Source organism: Eublepharis macularius, chromosome 6 (assembly GCF_028583425.1).
Source record: "Eublepharis macularius isolate TG4126 chromosome 6, MPM_Emac_v1.0, whole genome shotgun sequence".
Lineage (NCBI taxonomy): Eukaryota > Metazoa > Chordata > Lepidosauria > Squamata > Eublepharidae > Eublepharis > Eublepharis macularius.
This window is the reverse complement of record NC_072795.1, coordinates 102,216,928-102,242,342: the sequence shown is the minus strand read 5'-3', so window position 1 is coordinate 102,242,342 and position 25,415 is coordinate 102,216,928. Positions and strand designations below refer to the sequence as shown.

Below are 25,415 nucleotides of genomic sequence, written 5' to 3'. Positions count from 1 at the left end.
ATATTAGAATCCTTAAGAGACACAGCTGACACCAATCCTGCCTACGTGTCACTTTAACAACCAGTGAGTTCTATAGGCAAACTGGGCAAACTGTATAAAGAGTTTCTTAAGAGAAGGAAAAAAATTATATTTAAACCACATAAACAATTAGTGGTGCAGAGGAAAAATAAGATAGACTTGCTAAGGGCGGCACATGCAAGTCTATTTGCTAGTCACCTGAGTGTGTACAGAATTTATAGCGGGTGAACTCAAACTGTCTTTTAGTCAAAAATAAGACAGAAGATGGCAAGATTACCAGTAAAAGAGTTTAGTGCATCATCTCACAGTAAATCTCAAAAGAATCGCCCTTCAGTCCTTAGCACCAAAGCACCTGCACAGCAGCAATTAAAACTCAGTAATAAAGTGCCTCAGAATGGTCAAGTTGTTAACTGTGAGCCAATTGTGACAGGAGGAGGAAAGGATGAAGTTAATCTGAAAAGTGAACATTTTAAACTCACAAATGCATCCTTACATAGGAGAAAGAAGACAGTGCCTACTGAAGATCTTGTAGCACTACTGCCAGATGACAAGGGGGGTGGCGGTTTAAAACACTAGACTGCAGTGGAACGTTCTCTCGCACACTTAAAGGAAATGCTAGAGAGATGTTGGCCAAGCCCACATTTTATCTTCCTGACTAGCACAAAAATAGAGGTCAGATTACATTACACTTTGTTTCTGAGGAACAGGAGAAGAGGCCAAACTTTAAAAAGGAAACAACCACACAGAACCAAAAAGAGAAGGCAAGCTGCCCGTGTGCAACATCAAGTGTCCTGGGAAGACAGGGTTGTCGAATTGCTTCTGGGCAAAAGAACCAAGCTCCAAGATGCTCCGGAGAGAAAGCAACCAAGATTGAACAACGACAACCTAATAAAAACTTTATAAAGTATACCTGCATGAACTAAGAAAGGTCAAGGGTCAGACATGGTTCCCTGTTAAAGTCATATTTTACCAGGTTGCGGCTGATCCTCAGGGCATGTTTGGAAAGGGGGGAGGAAGAACTGGTATTACCCCTCCAGGATGGCCCAGATTCACCTGAGGGGGAAGTTCTAAGAATGAAACAACATGGTATTCCATTGGAGCCTTCTGCTCCAGGTCTTAACTGTGACCAGGCAATAACATAGACCATATAACTGCTGAGATTTGGTTCAGGAGAAAAGCCAAATACTAAGGGTGAAGAGACACTCCTCCCAGGTAATAGATTATATTAAGGAAAAGAATAGATTGGTGATGAATTTCAGAAGAAGAGGCTACTCCATGGGGACCCTGGAAAGAGCTTGCTCTAGAGCAAATGACACCCCGAGAACTGTTTAAACCCAATCAAAAAGAGGAGGAAGGGAGATGGCACTGGGCAATTAAATTCACCCCATGGGCATCTAAAATCAGCCAAATCATTAGGTCCCATTGGCACTTGATTCAACATCTACTAGGCTGTGGGAATATTCCAACTATAGGTTATAACTAAAAACCTTAGAGATATACTGATCAGAGCTGACATGCAAACAAGAGAGGAACAGAATGACAGACAAAGGGGTCATTTCAATTGTGGACACTGTAGTGTATGCCCATTAGTCCTAACAGGAAATAAATTAACAATAGACTACCTGAATAGAACTTTAACTTTTAAAGAGTTTTCTACTTGCAACACCCAGGGGGTAGTCTATATTATAGTATGCCCATGTAAATAATATTACATTGGGAGCACCTCACGAGCAGTGCAGATATGCATTCAAGAGCATCAGTCTAAGATAAGAAGACAGAACATGGAGGCACCCTTGACCACCCACTTCATCCAGGCCCACCATACAGAAGTTGACATAAAATTTACCATACTAGCCGATTCCAGATGGCCAGAAATTGCGGTTTTTCTGCGGAAATAATCGCTTACCGGCCACGCGTTCACTTTCGTCTCCATCCGCTTTGTCTCGCAGCGTGCCGTGCCGTCTCGCTTCTGGATGTTCGCACGGCCAACTGAGGTACCCGGGATTGGTTGTTTCCTCCCTGTCACAGTTGACGTCGGGGGCCTTCATTGGTTCGCATTTCGGTTTTTTTAAAAAATTTTTTTACGTGTTTTGCGCAAATGCGCAAACGTGCAGGTATGCGAATATGCAGCGTCGACTTTTGTGCGCTTTTGTGCATTTGTGCAAACATGCGACTGTGCAAATGGCGCCCGGTTTAAAAAAAAAAAAAAGGGAATATTGTTGCCAGCTGGCCGGCAAAGGAAGGAGGGAAAGGGGAGGGCCTCTCCGCGGCGACGAAGCGTCCAGAAGTGTGCAAACCCGCAATACCACGTTCACACCGTCCGCTTATAGAGCGCAACTGAGCGCCATGGACCGCAGGTAAGCCGGGACGGGAAATCGTGGGTTTTTATGAGTGAGGTCGCTGAAAAAGCAAAAGCACTCGCTCTATTTGTGCCCATCTGGAATCGGCCTAGAAGTGGTCAGAAATAGGAAAGGTATATTCACGGGGACGCAGTTGTTACAGACAGAAATGTTTTGGATATTCCACCTGGACACTTTAATTCCAAAAGGCTTGAATAGTGAGCTTGATTTGTCTTGTTTGCTTTAAGACCAGAATTGTTAGTACAAAATGTGGTAATTAGCTGTGATTTAAAAAAGGGGGAAGGGACTATAGGGTTGTACGGACATTGTAGCCATTGCGTTCCTTCCATGCACGTCCGAAACTTAAATGTGTGAACTGGATTGTAAGTATACCCTATGCATTTGGTAATGGAGGGTGGAGTTTAATAGAACAACTGATAGAGTACTATGTATATTGTTTATTCATACACAATTACGGCCCCTGAGAAAGTTTGGAACAAGCGAAACAATTCCTGATGGCGTTTTGTTGGGCTATTTAAAACATCTTGGATATGATATAAAGTAAGATTTTCCACACCAACCTTTCACAGCATCGTTGAATTGAGGATTACATCTTTTGAAACTTGGAAAACATAAGACTTATCTTATCGTGTATACCACGGACCTTGGAAAGGGACTTGCATTCTGCAGAGACTCACACCACCTTATCTTTCCGGGCGTGTTATGATTAGATGAAACTGGTTATGTGCAATTCTTTATTCAAACAGCTGATGGGAGTATGTGTATATATTAATGCTTTGGATTATTTGTATGTAATTTGAGAAAATATATTTATTGTAACCTTAGAATGTTAGCACTTTGCATGAAATTGATTAACAGCTTGCTGAATTGTTGACTGCTGATTTACTTGCTGAATTGACGACTGCTGTTCATGTTTTGAGAAGGAGGACCTTTGTATTTAGTCAGAAAAGAGGTACAAGTCTTTGCAAAACAGTAAAAAGTCCAGTAGCACCTTTAAAACTAACCAACTTTATTGAGGCATAAGCTTTTGAGAACCACAGCTCTCGATCAGATCCGACCAAGAGAGCTGTGGTTCTCAACAGCTCATGCCTCAACAAAGTTGGTTAGTCTTAAAGGTGCTACTGGACCTTTTACTGTGTTGATGTGATTATTTTTTAGGAAAATCAAAAGTTCTAATAATTATAGGGAGAAATATAAGGGAGAGAAATGTTTATATAGTGTGTGTTTATCTGTGTTACATGTATTTATATATACAACTGCTGAGACCAGGGCTCAGCAGTTACATGGCCTATGTTATTGCCTGGTCACAGTTAAGACCTGGAGCATAAGCCCTCATTGTCACCGGCAGAGACCTAAAAATAGGCCTCCACCTTTGACAATACCTAGTAGGAGGGGTGTATGATGGGCAGGACTGGCTCCAGCTCCGCCTGTCCTGAGAGAGAGCCAATGGGAGTGGGTGGAGTGCTGGACCATTGAGAGTTAGTGTCCACTGGATGAAAAGGAAGCTCTTGGGAGCTACTGAGGGGAAGAGTTTTGGACTCTGATGAGGGAAGGCGGCAGAGAGAGATAGCTGATTACAAATCTGTTCTGAGACTTTGAAACATTCTCTAACTCCAGTTGTTTATTAGTTTAAAATCCATTCACTCATATGTTCCATCTTGAAAATAGTTTTTGTTTTAACCTTGGCTGACTTGAAATTGTTGGCTGAGGAAAAAAAAATACCACATACACAAACGCTCTGGTCACATTAAATAGGTCTAGTTTAAATGGTGGCAGTGTATATCTAAGGAAAGTATCCCTTTTCCCCAATAGACCTGGGCTGTAGCTGGATGAGGGGAAGTAGGGTTGTGAGGTCCCTTTACACTCCTTGCAGGAGGGGAGCCCCCCAGCACTCACTGTGTTTGCACATGCCCATGAAGTGATGCCATCATGTAGGCCTGGGAGGATGCATGCGCTTTGCACTGGGCTGCAAACGAGCACATTTGGGGCCCAGATCAGCCTCCTGCGAAGAATGTGAGCACTCCCTGGGTAGCACAATGACATCACTCCTGGGAATGACGTATTCATGCCACGCCAGGAGGGTGTCCTGCAGGCCTCCCCCCCTGGCAGCCAGGTGAGTGGGGGGGCAGAGAGTGGGAGCAGGGGATCCTCCACCCCAACCAGGGGAACAGCAATCCTAAGGGGAGGTACATATAGGGGACTGGCTGCCTGTCTGGTGGAGCCCCTGGAAGAGGAGAGAGGGGATCCTGTGAGGGTTTGGGTTAGGGCTCTGCCCTAGCGAGTGGTGGACTCCAAGCCTTTACCTGCCTGAGTGGCAAGAAGTGTGAAAGGCTTGTGTGTGAGGAGCCCCCTCCTCATTATAGCAACAAAGGAGAACTTGGCAGATAAGGGAAAAATTGATCTAACCAGGGCTTTTTTCTGGGAAGAGGTGGTGGAACTCAGTGGTGGAACTCAGGACTGGACAGTGACATCACTTTGAGTCAGCTGGAACAAGGGAGTTTTTAAAAGTTCAAATCGCCCTCGGCGAAAATGATCACATGGCCGGTGGTCCCGCCCCCTGATCTCCAGACAGAGGGGAGTTTAGATTGAGCGATCTAAACGCCCCTCTGTCTGGAGATCAGGGGGGCGGGGCCACTGGCCATGTGACCATTTTCAAGAGGTGCTGGAACTCTGTTCCACCGCATTCCAGCTGAAAAAAAGCCCTGGATCGAACCAATATATTTCCTTTCCAGAAATGCTGCGATTTTGAATATCAGGATCAAAATGTAAATCTTTAATTCTTTTATTCTAGAGAAAAATGGGTAAGTGCCACTCCTGGCATTGTGACTAAATCAGGGCTGTGGCTGGCCATAATTAAAACCAGATATAGAAAGTATCTTGTAAGGCTGCCAGCCTCCAGGTGGTGGCTGGAGATCTCCCAGAATTCCAACTGATCTCCAAGCCTCAGAGATCAGTTCACTGGGAGAAAATGGCTGCTTTGGAGGGTGGACTGCATGGAATTATACCATGCTGAGGTTCCTTCCCTCCCAAACCTTGCCTTCTCCAGGTTTCACTCTCCAAATCTCCAGGAATTTCCCAACTTGGAGCTGGCAACCCCAAGTATCTTGCAAACTTGGATTCCCACAGCCAGCAGACAGAGGCTGAATTACAGCTGGAAAATGCTGCTGTGTTGATTGGGCAAGAAGAGAAATCCAGGCTACTTATATTTGTACACAGCTTGACTAGTCCAAAAGCCTCATATTGCCCAGTTAGAGGATCTGACGTTGTCCAGCCTTCTATAACAAAAAAAGAGTCTAGGGCCTAGGACCTCAGACCAGCACCTACATTTGATCTCCTAATAGAGACTTCTGTAAATGTACCAAGCATATGCACAATGGAAAGCACTGGGCTCTTAAACACAGTAACTGACCACTTCCAAATTTTCTGTGAAATATTTAACTTCCAGATGGAGATATCTTATGCCAAGTTTTCACTCTGGAATGTGCCCTTATGGTTGAATTATAAACCTGTGGAAACAAAACTTTGTAATCATAAAACCAAAGACATCCCAAATGACAAAGTAAGAGATTGAATTCAAGATAAAAGGTTCCTAGATGAACTATAAACAAAATAAGGGTGACATTGAGTTTGTTACACAAGATTGACTTAGGACAGGATAAACTTGTTTCAGTCTGTGCAACGGGATACTCCCGGCTAAGTAACATTGTATGAGGAACTATTTAACTCAACTTTGCATCTTGTATATAATATGCCTTAAAAAAAAATTAATGATTAAGCAGTCTTTTGGAAATTCCTATCAGAAGTTGAATTTTTGTGGCAAAGAATTTTGTATTTCAAACTATTTTAAAATTTAGATACCTGCTCCAAAAATTTAGTTGTTTATATCCTACCAAAATGTGAGTCACTCTTTATTCCTCCCTCCTTTCCCCTGCCAGATAACAGTCCCCATTCCTCTGCAGAACTCTTGTGGCTGCCTACCTAAAAGTATTTCCTCCTGTTTCCAGGCTGCATGAGATGTTCCCCCCAGGCCTGAGTCTCTGAACTCCTTGCTTGCTCCTTTAACACATGAATGCTTTCTTACTTCTATAGATGGGTTGGATTTTCTGTGTGTCTCTGACATTATTATTTTACTATAATATACCATTGATGTGCATAGCACTTTACAGGGTGCAAGATACCATCCTGTCCTGAAGAACAAAGAATAAACAGAGGAAGCATATGCATTTATTCCAGTTACATGCATTAGTCTCGGTAAGAGAAGGCCAGCAAATGGCAACTTTGGCCTCTGTCCTTGAGTAAATTTACTTTCTGTACTCTTTTTGCACTCAGCTTTTCTGTTTTTTTCAGCATCACTGAGAGGAGGATGTTCAGTCGTTTTCCCCCCAGGTGCTTTCTCTCTCTCATGGTCTGAAAATATAGGGGGCAGTAGCCAGGGGTGAAAATAACTTATTTATTTAGTGCATCTTGATCCTGTCTTCCTTCGGGGTTCTTCGGGTGACATTCTCCCCTCCTCCATTTATCACAACAATCCTGCTAGGTAAGTCTGCTGAGAGTGAGTGATGGCCCAAAGTTACCCAGCAAGTTTCCACTGCAGGGGATTTGAACCTGGATCTCCCAACATCCTAGCCCAACACTCCAACCACTACATCAAACTGACTCTCAAATTTCTTACTGGTACTGTCTTGGGGATCTCAGTACAAAAACTGGGAGGTACCACTTTCTTACCTGCACTTGGCCCTAATCTTTTCCAGCTTAATTTCATCCCTGCCTCCATTAGGAAAAGCAGTTGGGAAGGATTTTTAGAAGAAACACTGCTAGAAGGGAAGAGATTAAGAAGACCTCCTCCGCTACCACTGAGCAGGTCTTCTGCTGCATACTGCAGCTTCCATGGCTGTATTTTGGAATGGGAAAAAAGTGCGACTGAACATCATGTGTTCCTTTACCCATTTTCTTTTTCCTGTCAGCAGGATATACTCCCTCCTGTATCTAAGCCCTGTGTGATACTTTCCCTACCCAAATTAATCTGTTCTTTCATGAAAGCTGCACTGTTTCTTAGCATTTTGTGACTGAGCCTCAGATTAATGTTCCACAACATTACACAACTTCTGTGTAGTGTACTGGGGAGGACTTGCTTACAGGTGGTTGAACAATATATTTTTTTCTTCAAAGTACAGATTTCTTGCCATTGTTACTGGAAATTTTCCTCCTCCAATTCAGCCGTGGGTTGAATAAGGTACTGGAAACTAAATCAGAGAGGAAGCAGGCTGATTTCTAGGCAGGCTTCCATCGTGCCAGCCCCCCATACAGAAGCCTCACCCACCCACCCACCTCCAATACAGGCTGGCTGAGCAGAAGCGTGGCAACTTTAGTGAGAGCAAGAACCCCGTGGCAACAATAGCATGAAGCGATAGCAGTAACGGCAGAGAGACTCTGAGGTTTGGCGAGAACTCAACTACTTTAGTTTGCATTGCTAATGCATTGCATTTTGTAAGCTGTCTTGAAGGCCATCTACGGTGGGAAAACGTGGTTAAAAAAACTTTTAAGTAAAACCATGAATCTACTTTAGCCTCGCATAATCTTACTCTTCAAAAGCCTGGAAGACGTAGCAGCAGCAGATAAAGATAAAATTAGCATCCATCAGGTCCAACCATAATACACTAATTTTGACACTAGAATAATGTTTTCAAAGCGAAGGCGATTAATCTATCTCTTCAACACTGCAACGTAGTTTTTCTCTCTAAAACGCGTTTGTCACCCGTAGTTACCGAGAACAACCATATACAAACTTCTTTTTAGATGCGCGTTTTTCAGATGACATATGGGCGCAGGGCAATTATGCGGTCAGGGACCGAGAGAACAAGAAGAAAAAGCTTTTTCCTCGCTTTAGTTGTTTCCGGGAGTCTTAGACTATATGCGGTACTGCGAGACACGCCCGTTCGCCCGCCTGTGCGGGAGTTGGCGACATCCGCCCGGCGCCGGATGTTTACAAGGCGGCACTTCCGCACTAAAAACCTTGTCTCTGTGGTTAGCAGCGGCCTTTGAGGGGGCCCCTGTGCGCCTGCGCGAGCCGGGCCCCCTTAGGCCGCTCGTCCCCGTTGTCTCGGATGCGCGGAGTAGCCCGGGCTGGCGGGAGGTGAGGCGAGCGGCAGTCCCGGGCGCCCCGCCCCCACCTCGTCCTCCGTGGTTCGCGCCGCCGTGAGGGGCCGGGCCGCCGCCGCCGCCGCCTCCTCCTCCCCGTCCCTCCCCGCTGCCGGCCGCGCCGCTGGCTCCCCCGGGGTTCCGCGTCGGCAAATGGTTGGGCCGGAGGATGCCGGAGCTGAGGGCGGCGCAGCCTTGCTTCCCTCGGGCCGGGAGGAGGAGGCGGCGTCGGAAGAGAAGGACGGCGAGGCGGACGGCGAGCGGGATGGGAGCCGAGAGGACTCGGCGGCCCGCCTGCAGCGCTACTTGGCTGGCAAGAGGCCCCCCAACGGGGACGTCTGCGGCGCAGGCAGGATGACCAACGGCGACGCCGGGTTCCTCCTCCCGCCGCCGCCGCCGCCTCAGGAGGGCCCACCGAGCCCGCAGGAGCCGCCGCCCGCTCCTCCGCGAGGGGAAGAGAAGCTCCACAACGGTGGCTGCGCCTTTCTCCGGCCGGCCCCGCCGAGCGGAGTGGCTCTGGAGGAGCCGCTGAGGAGCTGCAGCCTGGCCGCGGCCGGAGCAGCCCTGCCGCTGTCGCCCTCGTCCTCCGGCAGCCCCTCGCCCGTGTCGGAGGAGGCGGAGAGCCCGGCGTCTCCGGCCAGGGCGCTCCCCTGCCTGGCCTTCATGGACATCAGCCTCAACTCCCGCAACACCTTCGAGGTCAGCCGCCGGCGCAGCGCCCCGGAGCACTGGCAGCCGCCGCCGTCCTCGCCGCAGCCGCCCAGCGCCAATGCAGCCGCCGCCGCCGCGCCCGACCAAGGCGACGGGGCCAAGCGCTTGGGAAGCATCGGCAGCTCCAGCTTCGCCGAGTTCTTCACGAGGTAAGTGACTCATCCAGCTGCTCCCCGGACGGCGCTCCCAGGGAGATATGCTGCGTACGCGGGGCGACCTCCTGGGCCTCTAAAGGGGAAGGGACAGGCAGCCCTTGGGAGGGTGGCTAGTCGTAGCCGCAGAAGCGGAACGGACCCCGCTTTGTCTTTGTCGCACCTCTCAGCGTGCCTTACAGTGCCATCGCGAGCAAGGTTAAACCATCACTTCAGTGGGCTTAGAAGGGCATAACTCTGCTTGTGATGGTACTATTAAACAGCCTCCTTGAGACCCTCGAGGCTGCCATTCTTTAAACTTTGTCTCCTTCGCTTCTTAGAGACCCTCATTAATCCGTATGTGACTGTGGTCTGGGGGAGGGGGAAGAGGGGATCTTCTAAGTGGCACGTTGCTTGGAATCTTGCAGGTTTGCTAACTACACTGAAGTATTGTAAATTGGGCTTTACTCAGAATACAGTGTGTGTGTGTGTGTTGGGGGGGGGGGTTATTCCGAGGTTAGTGGGCATAGGATTTCAGGCATTGATGTGCAATTCTTTTTTTAAATTGAAGTCACGGATAGCCAGCTTGTCTGTGTACACTTATTTAGTTTTCTGATTTTCTTCTTTTGTATGTTTAAAATGAGCTTTGCCTCTGAATGAAAACTATAAGAACTCAGTATGCATTCAGCTCACAAAAATCACTATGTAATAGGAAGCCTTCTGTGTATGAAAACTTGTTAAAGACCTGTGAGTTACATTTTTGCACCTACCACTTGCAGCATTTTGAAAACCAAATGCTTCTCTTAATACATTACAGGTTAAAACAGTTCAGGAAAACTTTTGATTCCACCATGCCCCTGTAAAATATTATTCCAGATGTCACAGAACTAGTATATGTTATTACTTCGCTAAATGTGGGACAGTTCTTAGGCAGCTTTGTCACATCTGAAATGACTCTTCTCTAGATACATGATTGGTTGTATCCAGTCTCTCTGCATTTTTCTAAAGTGATTATCCAAGGACAGTTGTGTAGCCAGTGGGAATGTGGCTTACTGTAAACTATTTAAAATACTGATGTGTGTTAATAACTTCCTGTCTTTTATGTGATACACTGTAAAGCAGAAGATAACTTTTATTAATCATTTCAACTGCATGTGAGAATTGAATCTAATAATTTTTAGCCTGTTGAGTAACAAAACATTCCTCTTGCATCGAGTCATAAAGTTGGGGTCGTATGGGACATCTAGTCTACTCTACATCACAATGCAGGAAATTTATAGAGCATTCTCAATGGATTGCTGTTGAGCTTATGAAAACCTACATCTAGGGAGAGTCCCTAGACTATAAGGAAGGAAAGCGGAAATCTACCATTCTGTACCTTAAGTCTGTTAGATCTAGTCTTGCTCTCTGGAGCTACAGAAACCAAGTATTTTCCCTCAGTTGACATCAACGCTGAAGTTTTATGCCGTTCTGCAGACAGGTATGAAACACTCCAAGTTATGTTAAAACTGAAGCATTTTATTGACATTGATTATATGTTATGGACTAGAATGAAAGAACCAAAGCATTCTTTTAAAAGTATGGCTTCTTTAGTCAGGGTGTTAAGTGTTGATCAGTATTAGAGTTGTTGCAGTGGCAGGCAAGTAATAAGACATTTAGCATTACTTCTCCTTAGGTATTGTGATGTTCTCACATGCTAACTTCAAAAAAACGTCAGTGGTTTCCTGGGTCCGGGAACTTTGTTTTACTGTTGATCATTTATACAATTCCAATCTTAGCATTTTGGTGCTACCTGGAATAATATGTGCTGTTTCACCCTTCCCTAATACAAGGGACTACATATCACAGTGTAGTGGTGGGGCACAAAAACAGAGTCAATTGACTCTGTCATTATTTCCCTCTTTCATAGCGCAAATGTGGAAGAGAAGAAAGAGAAAGGAAGTTGATGGGCAAGCCCAGTGATACAATCTTTCTAGTTTTTGTAGTCACCTGAAGTTACTGATCAACCTAAGTGTGGAATTGACCGGATAGGGTTACGTACTGTAAATTCTGCATTATACTGTGTATGCCTTTTGTTGGGCAACCGTGAGATGCCATTCTATTATTTACTGCTAAGTGTTTTTCTTTGGCTTAGCTGTTATCCATGCAAAGTATCTTGGCAAAGCTACTGATACTATTTCCTGCTTTTACTGTCCTGTACTACAGTTGAAATTTTTATCGTCTTGGAATATATCTTTTATGTTGCAGGTAAAGGCATTAATTGTATCTCGAGGAATGTGTACTTTATATTCAACAGTAACACTTAGAGGCTGTAGATGGGTGATATTACTGTTCCAAGTATGAGGAAAGTCATGTTAAGTGGGATTTAGGAGAATGATTGAAATAAGTCAGTTTGGCTAAAGTACCGTATCTTGTTCTCTGTCTGCGAACAGTGTTTGGTATATAATATATAATATAATATAATATAATATAATATAATATAATATAATATAATATAATATAATATAATATAATATAATATAATATAATATAATATAATATAATATAATATAATATAATATAATATAATATAATATAATATAATATAATATAATATAATAATAACTGTCAAAGGCCTGTCTTGTCTATCAAAGTTATGTATTATACCATCTTTTTTGGCTCATGCTTTTTTCCATGTCCAGTTCAAAGGGCTTGTATTGACCTTTAAAGACCTTAAATGGTTTGGAACAAGGATAGAGAAAGGACTGTCTCCTCCTCTGTAAGCCCACATGGGCAATCAGATTCATAGTTGAAACTCTACTTTATTCCATCTCTATCTGATCTGAGATGGCTGTGAACACCAGATGGGGCCTTTTGGGGTGTGGTGTCTAGGCTGTGGACTTTCTCTGCCTCAGGATGAGTGTCAGACCACTCTCTTTTGTTAAAGCAACATGCAATTGTTTCACTGTGCATTTGTCTTGGATAATAAGTTTTCCTTTAGCCGGTAGGATATATTTCATTTTTAAAGATATTTATCCCTTCTTTTCTGTCCAGTGAGGATCCAAAGTGACTTAATATCATTCTCTCATCCTCTGTTTTATCCTCATAATGACTACTCTGTGAGATAGTTTAGGCTGAGAGTGAGTGACTGGCCCAAACTCACCCAGCAAGCTTCTGTGTTAGAGTGGGGATTGTTTCCAGGGCCTCCCAGTCAACCCTCTAACCACTGTAATGCTACTCTCTTTGAATATTCTGCTAATGTGATTTCGATTTGTTATTCTTCAGGATTTTTAAATGTCTTTGTTTCTCTTTGAAGTGTGTGGTGTTTAAATTATTTCATTCTTTTTAGTGTTACGTTTGTCCATTGTTTAAAACAAGATAAAACTATTTAAATGTTCTGAATCCTTGGAATTAGCCATGTTTGGTGTTTGCTTTTTTAATCATCAGCATTGGTTAACCAATCCCCTGTATTTGAACATCACAGGTAATTGGACTTAATTTTCTAATCACAGTTCTTCACACAAGAAGCAGTGATGATGGGGTGAGGTGCACATGTGGAACCTTGCAACAAGATACATTTGTGCACATTTTTATTTTACGGCAGTTAGGTAAGGCTGCATTCTGGTACTGAATTTCCAGAAATGACTCTGCATTCTCTTTATGATTCTTGTCAAGGTTTGTTCTTTGTGTTCTGAGAAGAGACATAGGGTCTTAATGTAAAAAACTGTAAGACATCATTCCACTTAACATATAAATGAACATTTGGTTGTATTGCTTGGTTACTCCGAACTCTAAACCTCATAATTTTCACATTAATCAAAGGTTAATGTGACAAACTGCATGTGGGAAATTTGCCATGCTATGAAGGTTCACATATTGCAGATGCCTGATGGTTCCTTTAAGCAAGCAATGAGATTTTCTGCCTTTTACTGTACTTTATTAGGTGGCGTGTTACAGACTGTATCTTGGCTTATATTTTATAGTGCTGTAATGAAATGTAAACCACAATCTGCTTCTCCAGTTGGTTTATGTTTGGGTTGGTTTAACAGCTCAAAACAGAAAAAACGACCTCTGTGACTGAGAAACTGTTCTGCTGAGTCCAGACTGTGGAATCTGTATTAGAAGCAGATGATCTCCAAACCATGAGATGCATTAGTAATAGATGTACCTGGAAGCTAGCTAATGAGTCTGAGCACATGCGAAAGAGTGCTGGTCATTACCCACTTATCCAAGATTATGGATACATGTTTCCAGATAGGTTTGAGCCTGGCACCGCAGTAACTTTACTACTTATGCACTGGGGCTACTGGTATGATGCCTGAAAACAACCTAAGCTGTTAATGTTGGAGTTCAGTGAACCATGTAAGTTGTCTTTCAATGTGAATTAAAGAACACTTTGAAAATAATTTTGGGGCAGTCATGCCCTTTGATTTTCTGAAAAACAAAATATGTCACTAAATACAGTGCATGTTGGAGCATGAACTGAAAATGTTCAAAGTATGCATTGTGAATACATAGATCTATTTATAATTAATGAAGTGCTTTGGGTAACGGGGTTTGTTAATATCTGATTATTTTGGCACTTTATTTGTAGATTAACATTCAGTATCTGTCACACTGAGTTGAAGCATGTGGACAAAAATGACCAGTGGTTAGGAGAGAGAGACATAAATGGCCAAACCCAAGTTTTGAAGGCTATTCAGTGCTTCATTTTTGGGTTTTTTACACTGTGAGACGTCAGAATATTTTAATATGTACTCGTCTGTCGTCTTAACTCTCTCTCTTGTTAGCCATCACTCTTTCTGTATTTGTAATTTTTAGCCAAGGAAACATTTAAGGATGTTAGATTTTTCTATTCCTTATGCAAATCGACACTGAAGAGTGCTAATCTATTTTGAAACTGAATAGATGTAGTAATACATGTGTATCCTTTCCCATTCAATTACTGCCTATCTGCTACTGTGGGAATAGGACATCACATAACCTACTTAAAAAGCTGTTAGACTTGAATTTTGTTGGAGCAGTCAGATGTGTAGTGACATGTTTTGCTGTGCTTTAATTTGCAATTGTTTGTGGTTTCTCCAAAATCTAGTTTAGTCCCAACTGAAACAAATTAGACTAGCAGAAATGGTGTATTCTAAAAGGAGTAATTTATTTCCTTGTGGTTTTATGTCACTGCATTGTGTTGGTATAATTTTTCCTTTAGCATAGTTAAAACTGAATATGTTTTCATGTTCTGTGTCACATTGATAAAGCTGTTTTTCCTGGTTTAACTTTTATGTTTACCTTTCATGTTTGTGGAGCGGCACTTATCTGTATACTAAATGACTTTCACAGGTATCAATTTCACCTTTGCCTCAACTTGATCCAGAATGTTAGAAAATGTCCCAGCCTTCCAGACTCTGTGCATATCAGTAAATAGGAGCCATTTATGTCCCCTGCCTTACAATAATGATTGGTTTATATGTGCATGCAACTAATTAGTAAATTTAACCTTAATCCTTGTTTTCCCTTGTTTTTTCTTAAGCCACCCTATAATTACTAGATTTATATATTTGCATGTGTATCTCCAGTTAGCATACATCTGCAGATGCGAGTCTAAAAAATGTCTAAGTGAAACATAGGCATTTCAAGCAAATAATAGGTTCTGGTTCCATTAGTTACATATTTAAGAGTAGTATTAACACTTCACCAGGTAATGCTCTGTGTAATTAATCCCAGTGGAGGCTAAAGTTTAGCTGGAACCAAGCTCTGACTTTGCTTATGGCACCATTACCACTTGTGATACTAAGTCAATTTGGTCATAGGCGTATTCTTCATTCCTGCTCAGTAGTTGTACCTCTTGTCAAAAAACATGATTGTGCGTACTCTCAAACTATTAAACTACAACTACTAGCTTATGATTGCTTACGTAAACTGATTCTTACTTCTTTTGCTTCCACAATATTTCCTCAATATTTTTGCTTCCACAATATTTACAAGGACCATAGCTGATAGAAGGAATGAACTCCTAAGAATTAATATTAGCTGGTGAGGCCCAAAGAAAAGGCCTAATACTCATGGGGTAAACATTTAAGAACTGTGAGACTAAAGTTGGTGTTGCCTGTGAATCATTGTAAGTCATCCTTCCAGTATGCATGTCATGTATAATGTTTTGAAATGTGGGGCAGAAAATTCTCTGTGGATGCTGTATTTTTCTGTGGAAAAATTTCCATCCCACATACGTAAACATAATCTGTCTACAGTTGTCAGGGCTGTTGTGCTGCAAATCAGTCATGTTAGATGGGCTGCATGTGCAACATAAAGCACTGACAAATCTCACCACTTGTAGATGGTCCGAGTTTATATCTGATGTATTTGCCTTTTTATTAACATTATTTAATGATGCAAACATAATCTGAATATTAAAATTATTTAATATTTTCTGATGTAATGCAGTCCCTGTCAAGTTAGCAAGAAATACTACCAGTAAAGCTTTGCTGTTTGAACAGTCCACCTTGTAAGCGTAATAATAATGTGGGGGTTTTGAGCTAGAAAACCCAGATCACTATAGTGTTCATTAGGTGTGCTTGCTCAAACAGCAAAAGATTTACTGATGGTACTATTTGCAAACTTGAAAGAGACTGCATTACACCTGAAAACATTGTGGGAAGCAGTCATGTACTTTACCCCAAGTACACTGGAGCTCTGCAGTGGCCCTCTGCTATTAGGGTTTTTGAAATATAAAACTTCTTTGCCAGATTCCAGATAATTTAAGAAAATATGTAGAGCTGTACAGAACGAGGAAAAGCCAGAAACCAGCAACGCGTACTTGATGTGGCTTCTGTGGATGGATGGTTATTTGAAGGATATGAGTCAATGTGTAGATTTATGAAACTGGGGGCATGGGAGGACAGTATTCTATTAACCAAAGAGAAATCTCCAAGCTCCACAGTGAAGGTACTTCGTGTTTCTTTCAGTTTGTACACACAGATGGTGACCTGAATAACTTTGGCTTGATGTGGAAGGTAGTAGAGAGATCTTTAGAATGTTGCCATTAAATTGAATTAAAGGTGCAAGTAAATTGAATAACAGATGTTCTGTAATTTTGTCTAGAGCAGGAACTGTGTAGTTGCACTGGTGTAACATATTATGTCTAAGGTTAATAGGCAATGGATAAAACTAATTAAGTGTCTAAAAGATAGTGTTCATACCAAGTATGTAAAATACACAGCTGCACAACATTTGACATAGTTTTCTGTAACCTGTGAATTGTTGAGTGATAACTTCAGGTGTGTGGCTAGCCTAAGTACTGTCACATATGTCAAGTTACAAGCCTCACTATTTCATATTTGACTTGCATTGATTGTAGTTATGCCATGGGAACTAGTGGTCTTCATTATCATATATGTATCTTTTGTTTGTCCTTTTTTGGTTCTCAAGTGATAGATGGTGGTCACAATTTGTAAAATACTCAGTGATAAGCCTAGATTGTTCCCCACCCCCCACCCCTTTGAAAAAGATGTAGATAATCTTGAGCAAATCACTAAGCAGTTGCATGTGATTATTGACCAGTAGGTATTTTATGTCAAAGTTGGGTTTACATCCGTACTGTCAGGGTAAAATTTAGAAAATTCCACAATAAGCCTAAAAAACTGTGTTGCGGTGATAGCCCAACAATTGGATACAAGATAGCATCTGAAGAAGTTATTATGTCCCCTTGTGATGTGCAGGTGTATATTATTTCAACAGGACTCCTGATTTTAATTAGCTGAATGTTGAAACGCCCTTTATTGCTTGAACGGTATGCTCTTGAGGCCATTTTGGAGAGAAGTATTGTATATAGATTCAAGGGGGAAATTATCCCCTTTGGTATTTATTTATTTAGAAAATATATGTGCTTCCTCTCCAACCACATGTTTGATATGACGGCTTGCAAAGTAGAAAACAAGATAATAAAAACAGTAATAATTACCAATAATAAAACAAACCATGAAAACAGCATGAAAACAATTTAGAGGCTTGAAATTAGGTTCATAAAACCATCCTCAGGTTAGTTAGTAGCAAACAAGTAGGAAAAAAGATGAAACTAGTCACTTAAAAGCTGTGGTAAAAAGAAATGTTTTGGTCTGCTACCTAAAGGATAGTAAGATAAATGTGCCTGGTAATCCTCAAAGGGGAAAGCATTTCATTCTTGTGTGGATTTAGCTTCATTTTATAGCCCCTCATCTGTTCCATTATATCCAGGTGTCTGTTTCAGAACTTCTGCAGACCTTCTTGACTCATCTCTTAAGGAGAAATAAAGTTATTTGCCATCTCTGTGTTGGTGGCACCTCAGCCTAGTTGATACCTCTCAGCATTTACATGTAGATGATAAATTGCATGAGGGATGAGATGGATCATGTACAGAATCCCACAGCAAAAATGCCATGGGGCCAGCCAGTAGTCCACCTGCATCACCTTCTGGAGCTGCCCTGCCAAGTAAGAGTAGGACAGCCAAAGCATTTCTAACCCAGCTAGCCTCTCCACAAGGATGCCATGGTTGATGGTATCAAAAGCTGCCAAGAGATCCAGGACAGTCAACTGGGATGCATTCTTCTGGTCACTGTCCTGGTGAAGATCATTTCAGTGTAACTAGGTTCACTTCCATCCCAAACCCAGGCCTAAATTTGGGTTAAAATAGATTACCTGTTTCTTTCAAAATGAGACTAGAGAATCTCTAATCCAGGTTCCTAATTGTTAAGTAGAGATGTGTATGAACCAGAAAAAAAATGAACTGTGCACTTCGTGGTGTGTCATGTTTCACGAACCACGAACTTTCATGAACCTGCCCAGGTTCACGAATTGGTTCATTTGGTTCATGAAAAACCACTTCTGGGCCAGCAGAAGGTCACTTCCAGGTCAGCAGAAGGTCTGCAGGAAGTCCACCCCCTGTTGCCTAGGAAACTGATTGATTGGTGCCAGGCTGTCTGCAGTGATGAACTGAAAAATGAACCAGCCTAAAGTTTGTGGCGGTTCGTCAGAAATGGGATCTGACGAACTGCTGGTTCATGAACCACGAACCAACATGGTTCGTCATGAATTTTGGTTCGGATTTCGGTTCGTGCCCATCTTTACTGCTTACATTCCCTCTCCAATACTTGATATGCAAGTGTTCATTTAGATTAGACCTGCATTTGGACACTGCAATAAGCAAACTGTGCTTTAAGCTCCAGTTTAGCATGATAATCTGAATGCCCAATAATGAGTGCTGATCTATATGACTCTAGTTTCTTAATGTGTCCAAATTCAGAAATCCAGTTGTGCTCAGTAGCACTTTCTGTTTCAGCCTTCTGCATTCCAAGACAACTGCACAGATCAACAGAAGAAACATCTCCATCCCAGCTGTGTTCACCTATCCATGGTTTGTTCTCAGGACAAATTATCTTTTTTTTTGTTTTCCCTCCAGCCTTCCTTCCCAGCTAGTGATTACTCACTGAGCAGGTCTGTGCAACTTTAGTTTCCCTCAAGGGGAAATTTGAAATGCAACAGGGCAAAAGATCTCAATCACTTCTATTCACGTTGCCAACATGCAATAAATATTGCTCTATGCAAAACATTGTTCCAGTCCGAAATAATTTGCAACCAACTTAGTGTCTTCGATTCTCCCATAAAGAGTTTTTCCTTTCAGCTTCCCCTCAGCTTTATATTCCTCAAAAGAGCAAGTGACTGACCAAACCATGATCATGTGTTTCTTTCAGTTTTTTACTTCTGGAAGAAAACAAGCTTAGGGAATGTGGCATAATGGCAAGAAAGAAGGGAAGAGTCTGTAAAAGATGTTTTGATTCAGAGTCAGCAGGTGTAGGGAATGTAGTGAAGCAGCTATGCAAAGGGGGCAGTAATTGATTATTCTTATCTAAGAGTTCAGTTCAAGATATTGGCTATCACATACATAACTGTTTATGGCTTTTTACCCTCATTTGCAGGACCACATCTTCTAAGCTTCACCATGACAATTGTGCTCATCTGAGCAGGGCTTTCTGGCTGTGCTACCCTGCATATTGGCAAGATGAACAGCTGCCCATACACATGCATTCTCTGTTGTGGCCCCCACCTTATGGAATGTCCTGTCTGAGGAGATCAGGAGGGCTCCCACGTTCATGTTATGCTGTAAACTATGTAAAACAATTGTTCAGAAAGGCATTTATATGAAAGGTAATAGGGCTATATTATAATAGAATAGTTCAGGAAGATGCTTCTGCATGGGCCTGTGGACTGTACTGTTGTGCATAGTATGTACTATCTGCTTGCCGTATGTATTATCCTGCTCTCGCTGCATTGTTTTTATTCCATTTTATGCATTATTTAACATATCATGTCTGATACTTTCTTTTGTTTTGCATATCTGTAATCCTAGTCATTTTACATCACTTATTAGATATTTCATCTTATTTGATTACTGTGTAATCCGACTTGACTCTCTATGAGAGAGGCACGTTATAAGAGCAAGGAAGCATGGCTTGTCTTAGGGTTCCCGAACTATTACTTTCAGCCAAGCCAGCCAGCTCAAATTGGCTGCATATGTAGCAATACTTTGTGACCAGCAGGAGCTCTGGATAGCATCCAGAGATTCTGCATGCAAGTGGAAAAGGAGGCAAACTGCAGACTAACTGGAATTTACCAACAACTTGTGAGTGTGTGTGAGGTTCCATGTATTAGGCTAGGCCTGTGCAGCATACTGGTTTAAACAAGACACAGTTGTGTTACAACATTCTAATGCAGCCCAAAGAAGCAAGAAGTATCCTCTGCTAAAGATTATAAATAGACTTTCTGTTCTTCTATTCTATGCAGTGATGTTGGTATTAAAAATTGGTCATGAATGGCCAGAAAATGTGTGGGAATCCTGAAAATACATTAGTTGCTTGTTCTGCTTTAAAATTTCTTCTGATTGTTTTATGTAATCAAGCTTAGTGTGTGCTGGATAGCATAAGTGTCAATATTTAGTCACAGTTTTAAGTTCACATTTAGTCATAATAATAATAACAACAACAACAACAACAACAACAACAACATTCGATTTATATACTGCCCTTCAGGACAACTTAACACCCACTCAGAGCAGTTTACAAAGCATGCTATTATTATCCTCACAACAAAACACCCTGTGAGGTGGGTGAGGCTGAGAGAGCTCCAGAGAGCTGTGACTGACCCAAGGTCACCCAGCTGGCTTCAAGTGGAGGAGTGAGGAATCAAACTCTATTCTCCAGATTAGAGTCCCGTGCTCTTAACCACTACACCAAACTGTTTTAAGTTCATTAACTGAACAATCTGTAATTCTATGTGTGTGTGTTCTTTTAGTACCTGTTTCTGGTGAATCAAAGGGGTTTTTTTGCACTTTTTGAAGCTGGGTGGCAGACTTGGGGAGGTTGTCAGTTTGTGAGGGGAAGAGTAAATTGGGAAACCAGCATTCTGCCATACCACCTTGTGCTGGGACTGCCATTGTTTTGAATACAGTCTAAAGAGTTCTTCCCAGGTTTACACTATCCATACAGTTTTACTTGATATCATGAGTATAGTATCACATGGGTGAATACCATCCTCAAATTTTTGTGAAGCTTGTGTTCTGTACTTAGATGGTTACTGTCCATCCCCTTGTATTCCTGAAAAGTCCAGCTGCCAGTTGCTGAAGACTGTTTTTTTTAGCATACCCTCAGTAAGTATTATTGGGCTTCCTCCCTGGTTGCAGTGGTATGTGTGTTTGAGTGTCTTTATTTTTATTAAGTTGTTTGTGAATTTTATATATATTTTAAGTGCTGATTAAATATTTTAATTTTGAAATGTTTTTTAATGTTTTGATGTTTGCCGCCTTGGGTGGAACCCTGTTTGGATAGAAAGACAGCCAGCATAGACATGTTTTAAATAAGTATACCAGAGCCTAATCTTTTCCCCAGTATTCCTATAGCCAGGATAAACCATACTCTGCCTATATTAATGAGACTGAGAGATCCATGATTAAACTTCCTTTCCAGTTGAAGTAAACTTCAGTATTGTGTACCAGTTACTAATATGAAAGTATAAAAGATTTCAGTTAATGCCTTTTATAGTGGATACTCAGTGTTTTTGCTGAAACTGCTATATCCAGTGCAAGCAAGGCAGTGTTGGATCCCTGTGAATATTGCCTCATGGTAGGAACTGAGTAACAGGGTCTAGTTCTCGCTGATCTCTATGCTAGAACTCTTCTCCCACTTGTTGTTTTTATATTGGGTCAGGGGCAGATACATGTTGTATGGAGGAGCATTCAACTGTGTGTGCCTCCTAAATGGACTGGGTCCAGCATACCTGAGGGACCTTCTCTCCCCATATGTACCCCGGAAAGCATTAAGATTGGCGAATAAGAACTTACTGGTGATCCCTGGCCCCAGGGAGGCCCGGCTGGCCTCAGCTAGGGCCAGGGCCTTCTCAGTCCTGGCCCCAACCTGGTGGAACTCTGTCAAAGGACACCCAGGCCCGCTAGGATCTTATACCCTTTCGGCGGGCCTGTAAGACAGAGATGTTCCACCAGGAAAACAGTTGAGGCCAGTCTTTGACTGTCTCAGGAGCCTCTCTACCTGTCTCACGCCATGGGGGCTATGAAATCATCTGCCCCCCTACAAGTGCAGTCCCTGGAAGGTTATTAACTATGGCCTCCACCCTGCCCTTCTTTGTTTATGTTTGATTGGTGAAATTGGAGGGGGACGCCATCTGAGATGCTATCCGCATTGTATCATGGGTTTCTGGATTTAAAATGTATTTAACTGTTTTAATGTGTACTAAGCATTTTATTATACCTTGCCCTGAGCCTATTCACGGGGAGGGCAGGCTAAAAATCAAATCAATACAATAAATATAAATAAAAATAAAATAAATTCTAGAGTGGTAATGCGTCTGTGAGAGCCAGGCCAGGGATCTCGATGTAAGGGGAGACAACTCAAAACACAAATGCAGTGATCTCAGCACTGCTATATTTTAAACAAGCAGCACCTTGGTAATTGTGCATATACCTTTTATTTTTCCTTTTATGATCTTTAAGGAGTTATAATTATTTATGTTGCACAGATCTATTTAGCTGCTATAGTAATTAGGAGTGTGCACCAAAAAAAATTGTTTTAATTTCAGTTCCAGGGTTGCAGAATAATTCAATTCCATTACTAGTTTGTTCGGGTCAGCTGGTGCCAGCTTGGAACTGATCTGTTTGGGCTTTTTCATTGTCATGAGTTTTGGTCAGTTGCACATTCATTGGCCACCCTTGTGCAAACACATGCTGTTCTTTTCAGGGGGGTTGGTTGGGAAAATGAGGCTCTGGGATAGCTATTTTCACTCTTAACCAAAAACAGCATCAATCATTAGTCCCCCACCTAGTCTGAATCATTGATCCACTGGGTTTTTTCTCAAGCACAATAACACACACACGCATGTGCGCGTGCACACACAAACACACAGAACAATGGACCCATAGAAGGTGCGGGTTGGCAGTTGGGGCATCATGACACACCTAAGAGAGTGCTCTGAGCAGTGTAGTGTAGCAACATTAAAAACAATCCTGCTTCATGTTAGCTGTGGCAATAACTATTACCTTTACATTTTGCCATTGCCTGTTGGTTTCATGTTTCCTTGTGCTTTGTTCCCACAATGAGAGGTGAATCCAAATCCTTCCTTTTGATGCTCAGTGTTCCAGGCAAATTGAGGCATTCTCGCTGTCAATCTTCCCTCACCCAAGTGCAGGCAGGCAGAATGATTGGCTGACATTCCCCCCCGCCCCCCGGAAACAGACCTATGTTCTTTTCCTAAGTTTTCCTTTAGCTGTGAGTGCAGGCAGGATTGTTTTTGAAAGGGGGGAGTAGGTACATGTTTGCCATTTGAAAAAGAGACCCCTGAAAGATTATGGAAGCAGTCCTAAATGGTCTACTCCTATGTTATTCAGTAGTGCTTACTCCCAGGTAAGTGTCTTTCAAATAGCCGTCTATGATTGAAATCTTCCTTCCAAATGTTTCCAGAGCTGATAGGAGGGGAGGGGTGGTCTCCCCTTGTGAGGACTGGATTGGCAGAGAGGGAGAGAGAGAATGCCATTTTCCAGATAACTACGGGATAGACGGTGGGGAGATGCACTCACATGCATTGGTCTCATTCCCCCTTCCCATCAGTCAAGTTCATTAATAATGTAAAATCTCTCTCTCCTTGGGGTCTAATTGGAGAATGCTGTTCAGGAAAACAAGCTGTGCTGCTGGAAGGTATGAAATGAAACACACAAACTTGGTGGGAGGGACTCGTTACAATTTAGTTTCCGAGCTTTGGTTCAGGTTTCTGGAAGCTGCTTTAATGAGCTGAACCAGTGAGGTCTTGTGTTTTTTGAACCAGTATGTGACATTGTCTTCACTCTATCCATTAGTAACTACCACTTTCCCTTCCCCAAAGCAAATGTGTCCCTTCTTTCTTGCTAAGTAACACCAGTGTTTTTTATGGAGGTGTTAAGAGACCAACTTGGGAGGATTGTGCTAAGTTCCCAGAAGCTTTTAGTGGCTCATTCTGCTATGGCACTGTCTGTACTTTGTGTCCCAGCCCTGCACATGGTCCTGTATCAGACCATCAGTCTGTCAAGATCAATATTGTCTATTTTATATAGCTGTTGCTTTTGGGGGTCTCAGAGGCCTCTCCCACTCCTTGCTACCTGATCATTTTAACTGGAGGTGCTTGTAATTGAAATGGGACCTGCAGTTGCTTTTCCGTGGCCCCTTCTCATGGTATGGATAGGAAGTCACCTAACTCACCATGCTCTAATAATACATTAGATGCAGAGGAGTTAGCCGTGTTAGTCTGTGGTAGCAAAATCAAAAAGAGTCCAGTAGCACCTTTAAGACTAACCAATTTTATTGTAGCATAAGCTTTCGAGAATCAAGTTCTCTTCGTCAGATGCATGATACAGAGACTGGTCAAATATAGAAGAGGAGGGAGGAGAAGGGGAGGAGAGAGAAGAGGCAATTAGGGGGGGAGGGGGAGGGTGCAACCAAAACATTCCTTTGCTAGTATATGTAAACATCTCCTTTTGGTGTGTGGATCAGTTGGCTTCAAAGGAGTTTGCCCTGTTAGTTTGTAGCAGCCAAACAGCTAGACCATCCAAACGAACAGGGCAAACTCCTTTGAAGCCAACTGATCCACACACCAAAAGGAGATGTTTACATATACTAGCAAAGGAATGTTTTGGTTGCACCCTCCCCCTCCCCTCTAATTGCCTCTTCTCTCTCCTCCCCTTCTTCTCCCTCCTCTTCTATATTTGACCAGTCTCTGTATCATGCATCTGAGGAAGAGAACTTGATTCTTGAAAGCTTATGCTACAATAAAATTGGTTAGTCTTAAAGGTGCTACTGGACCCTTTTTGATTTTGCTAATAATACATTGGCAGTGATGGTAGGGGCATGATCAGCTACTGTGAGCAGTCCGCATAGCTCTCTCTGATATTATATGCACTTACGATTATGCAAATCATAAGCCCTTTCTCTAATATGCTTTAAGCTGCAGTAGCGAGCCGTCCGGCTGGGCGAGATGTTGCCAGCTCCCGACCAGGAGACTGGAATGCATACAGAATGCCAATGGAATGCAGAGTGATTAGGTGTGATTGGTTCCTTCCCTCCCTGTCTCAGGGTGTGTAGTATCCGTGACAAGAAAGGTACTTGAGGGATTTTCCTTAACAAATCCCTCAGACATTCTGTTCCTCCCTTCCCTATTCAAGAAACCCTGGCTAAAACCCTATCCAGCAATCAAGAGATGATTGATGAATCATCTCTGTTAAGTTTAGACTCTTCCTGGGCAAATTTAATCTAAACTTTATGTTCATTGTCCAACCACAGAGATACATAATCAAAACTGTAGCTTCGTTCTCTGGCACTGAGAACGATTAATCAAAGCTGCCCCAGCTCCGATTGTCATGCTCCAGAATGCCAATCAAGGTTCCTCAAACCCTTTTTCTATCCCAGGAGACAATAATTAAAGTCATTGTTTTTTCAGGCTGAAGTCATCTTCTTGCCTCAGGGCCCATTTTGCCCTATAATTGCTCAGGCTTTGCCCCAGCCAAATCGTGCACACTTGC

The 25,415-nt window shown here is 42.5% G+C and overlaps 1 protein-coding gene across 2 annotated transcripts in view; it reads left to right on the top strand.

Annotated features, from left to right (window-relative positions):
• The first annotated feature begins 8,393 nt into the window (after window positions 1–8,393).
• TBC1D12 (TBC1 domain family member 12) overlaps window positions 8,394–25,415 on the top strand; it is a 54,357-nt gene continuing 37,335 nt past the window's right edge. Inside the window, exon 1 of one of the 2 annotated variants that reach the window (XM_054983636.1) lies at window positions 8,394–9,376. In XM_054983636.1, the coding sequence (XP_054839611.1) occupies window positions 8,670–9,376 (707 nt within the window). In that variant the 5' untranslated portion in view covers window positions 8,394–8,669. The remainder of the gene's footprint in view (window positions 9,377–25,415) is intronic. The other variant, XM_054983637.1, reaches the window with a different exon arrangement.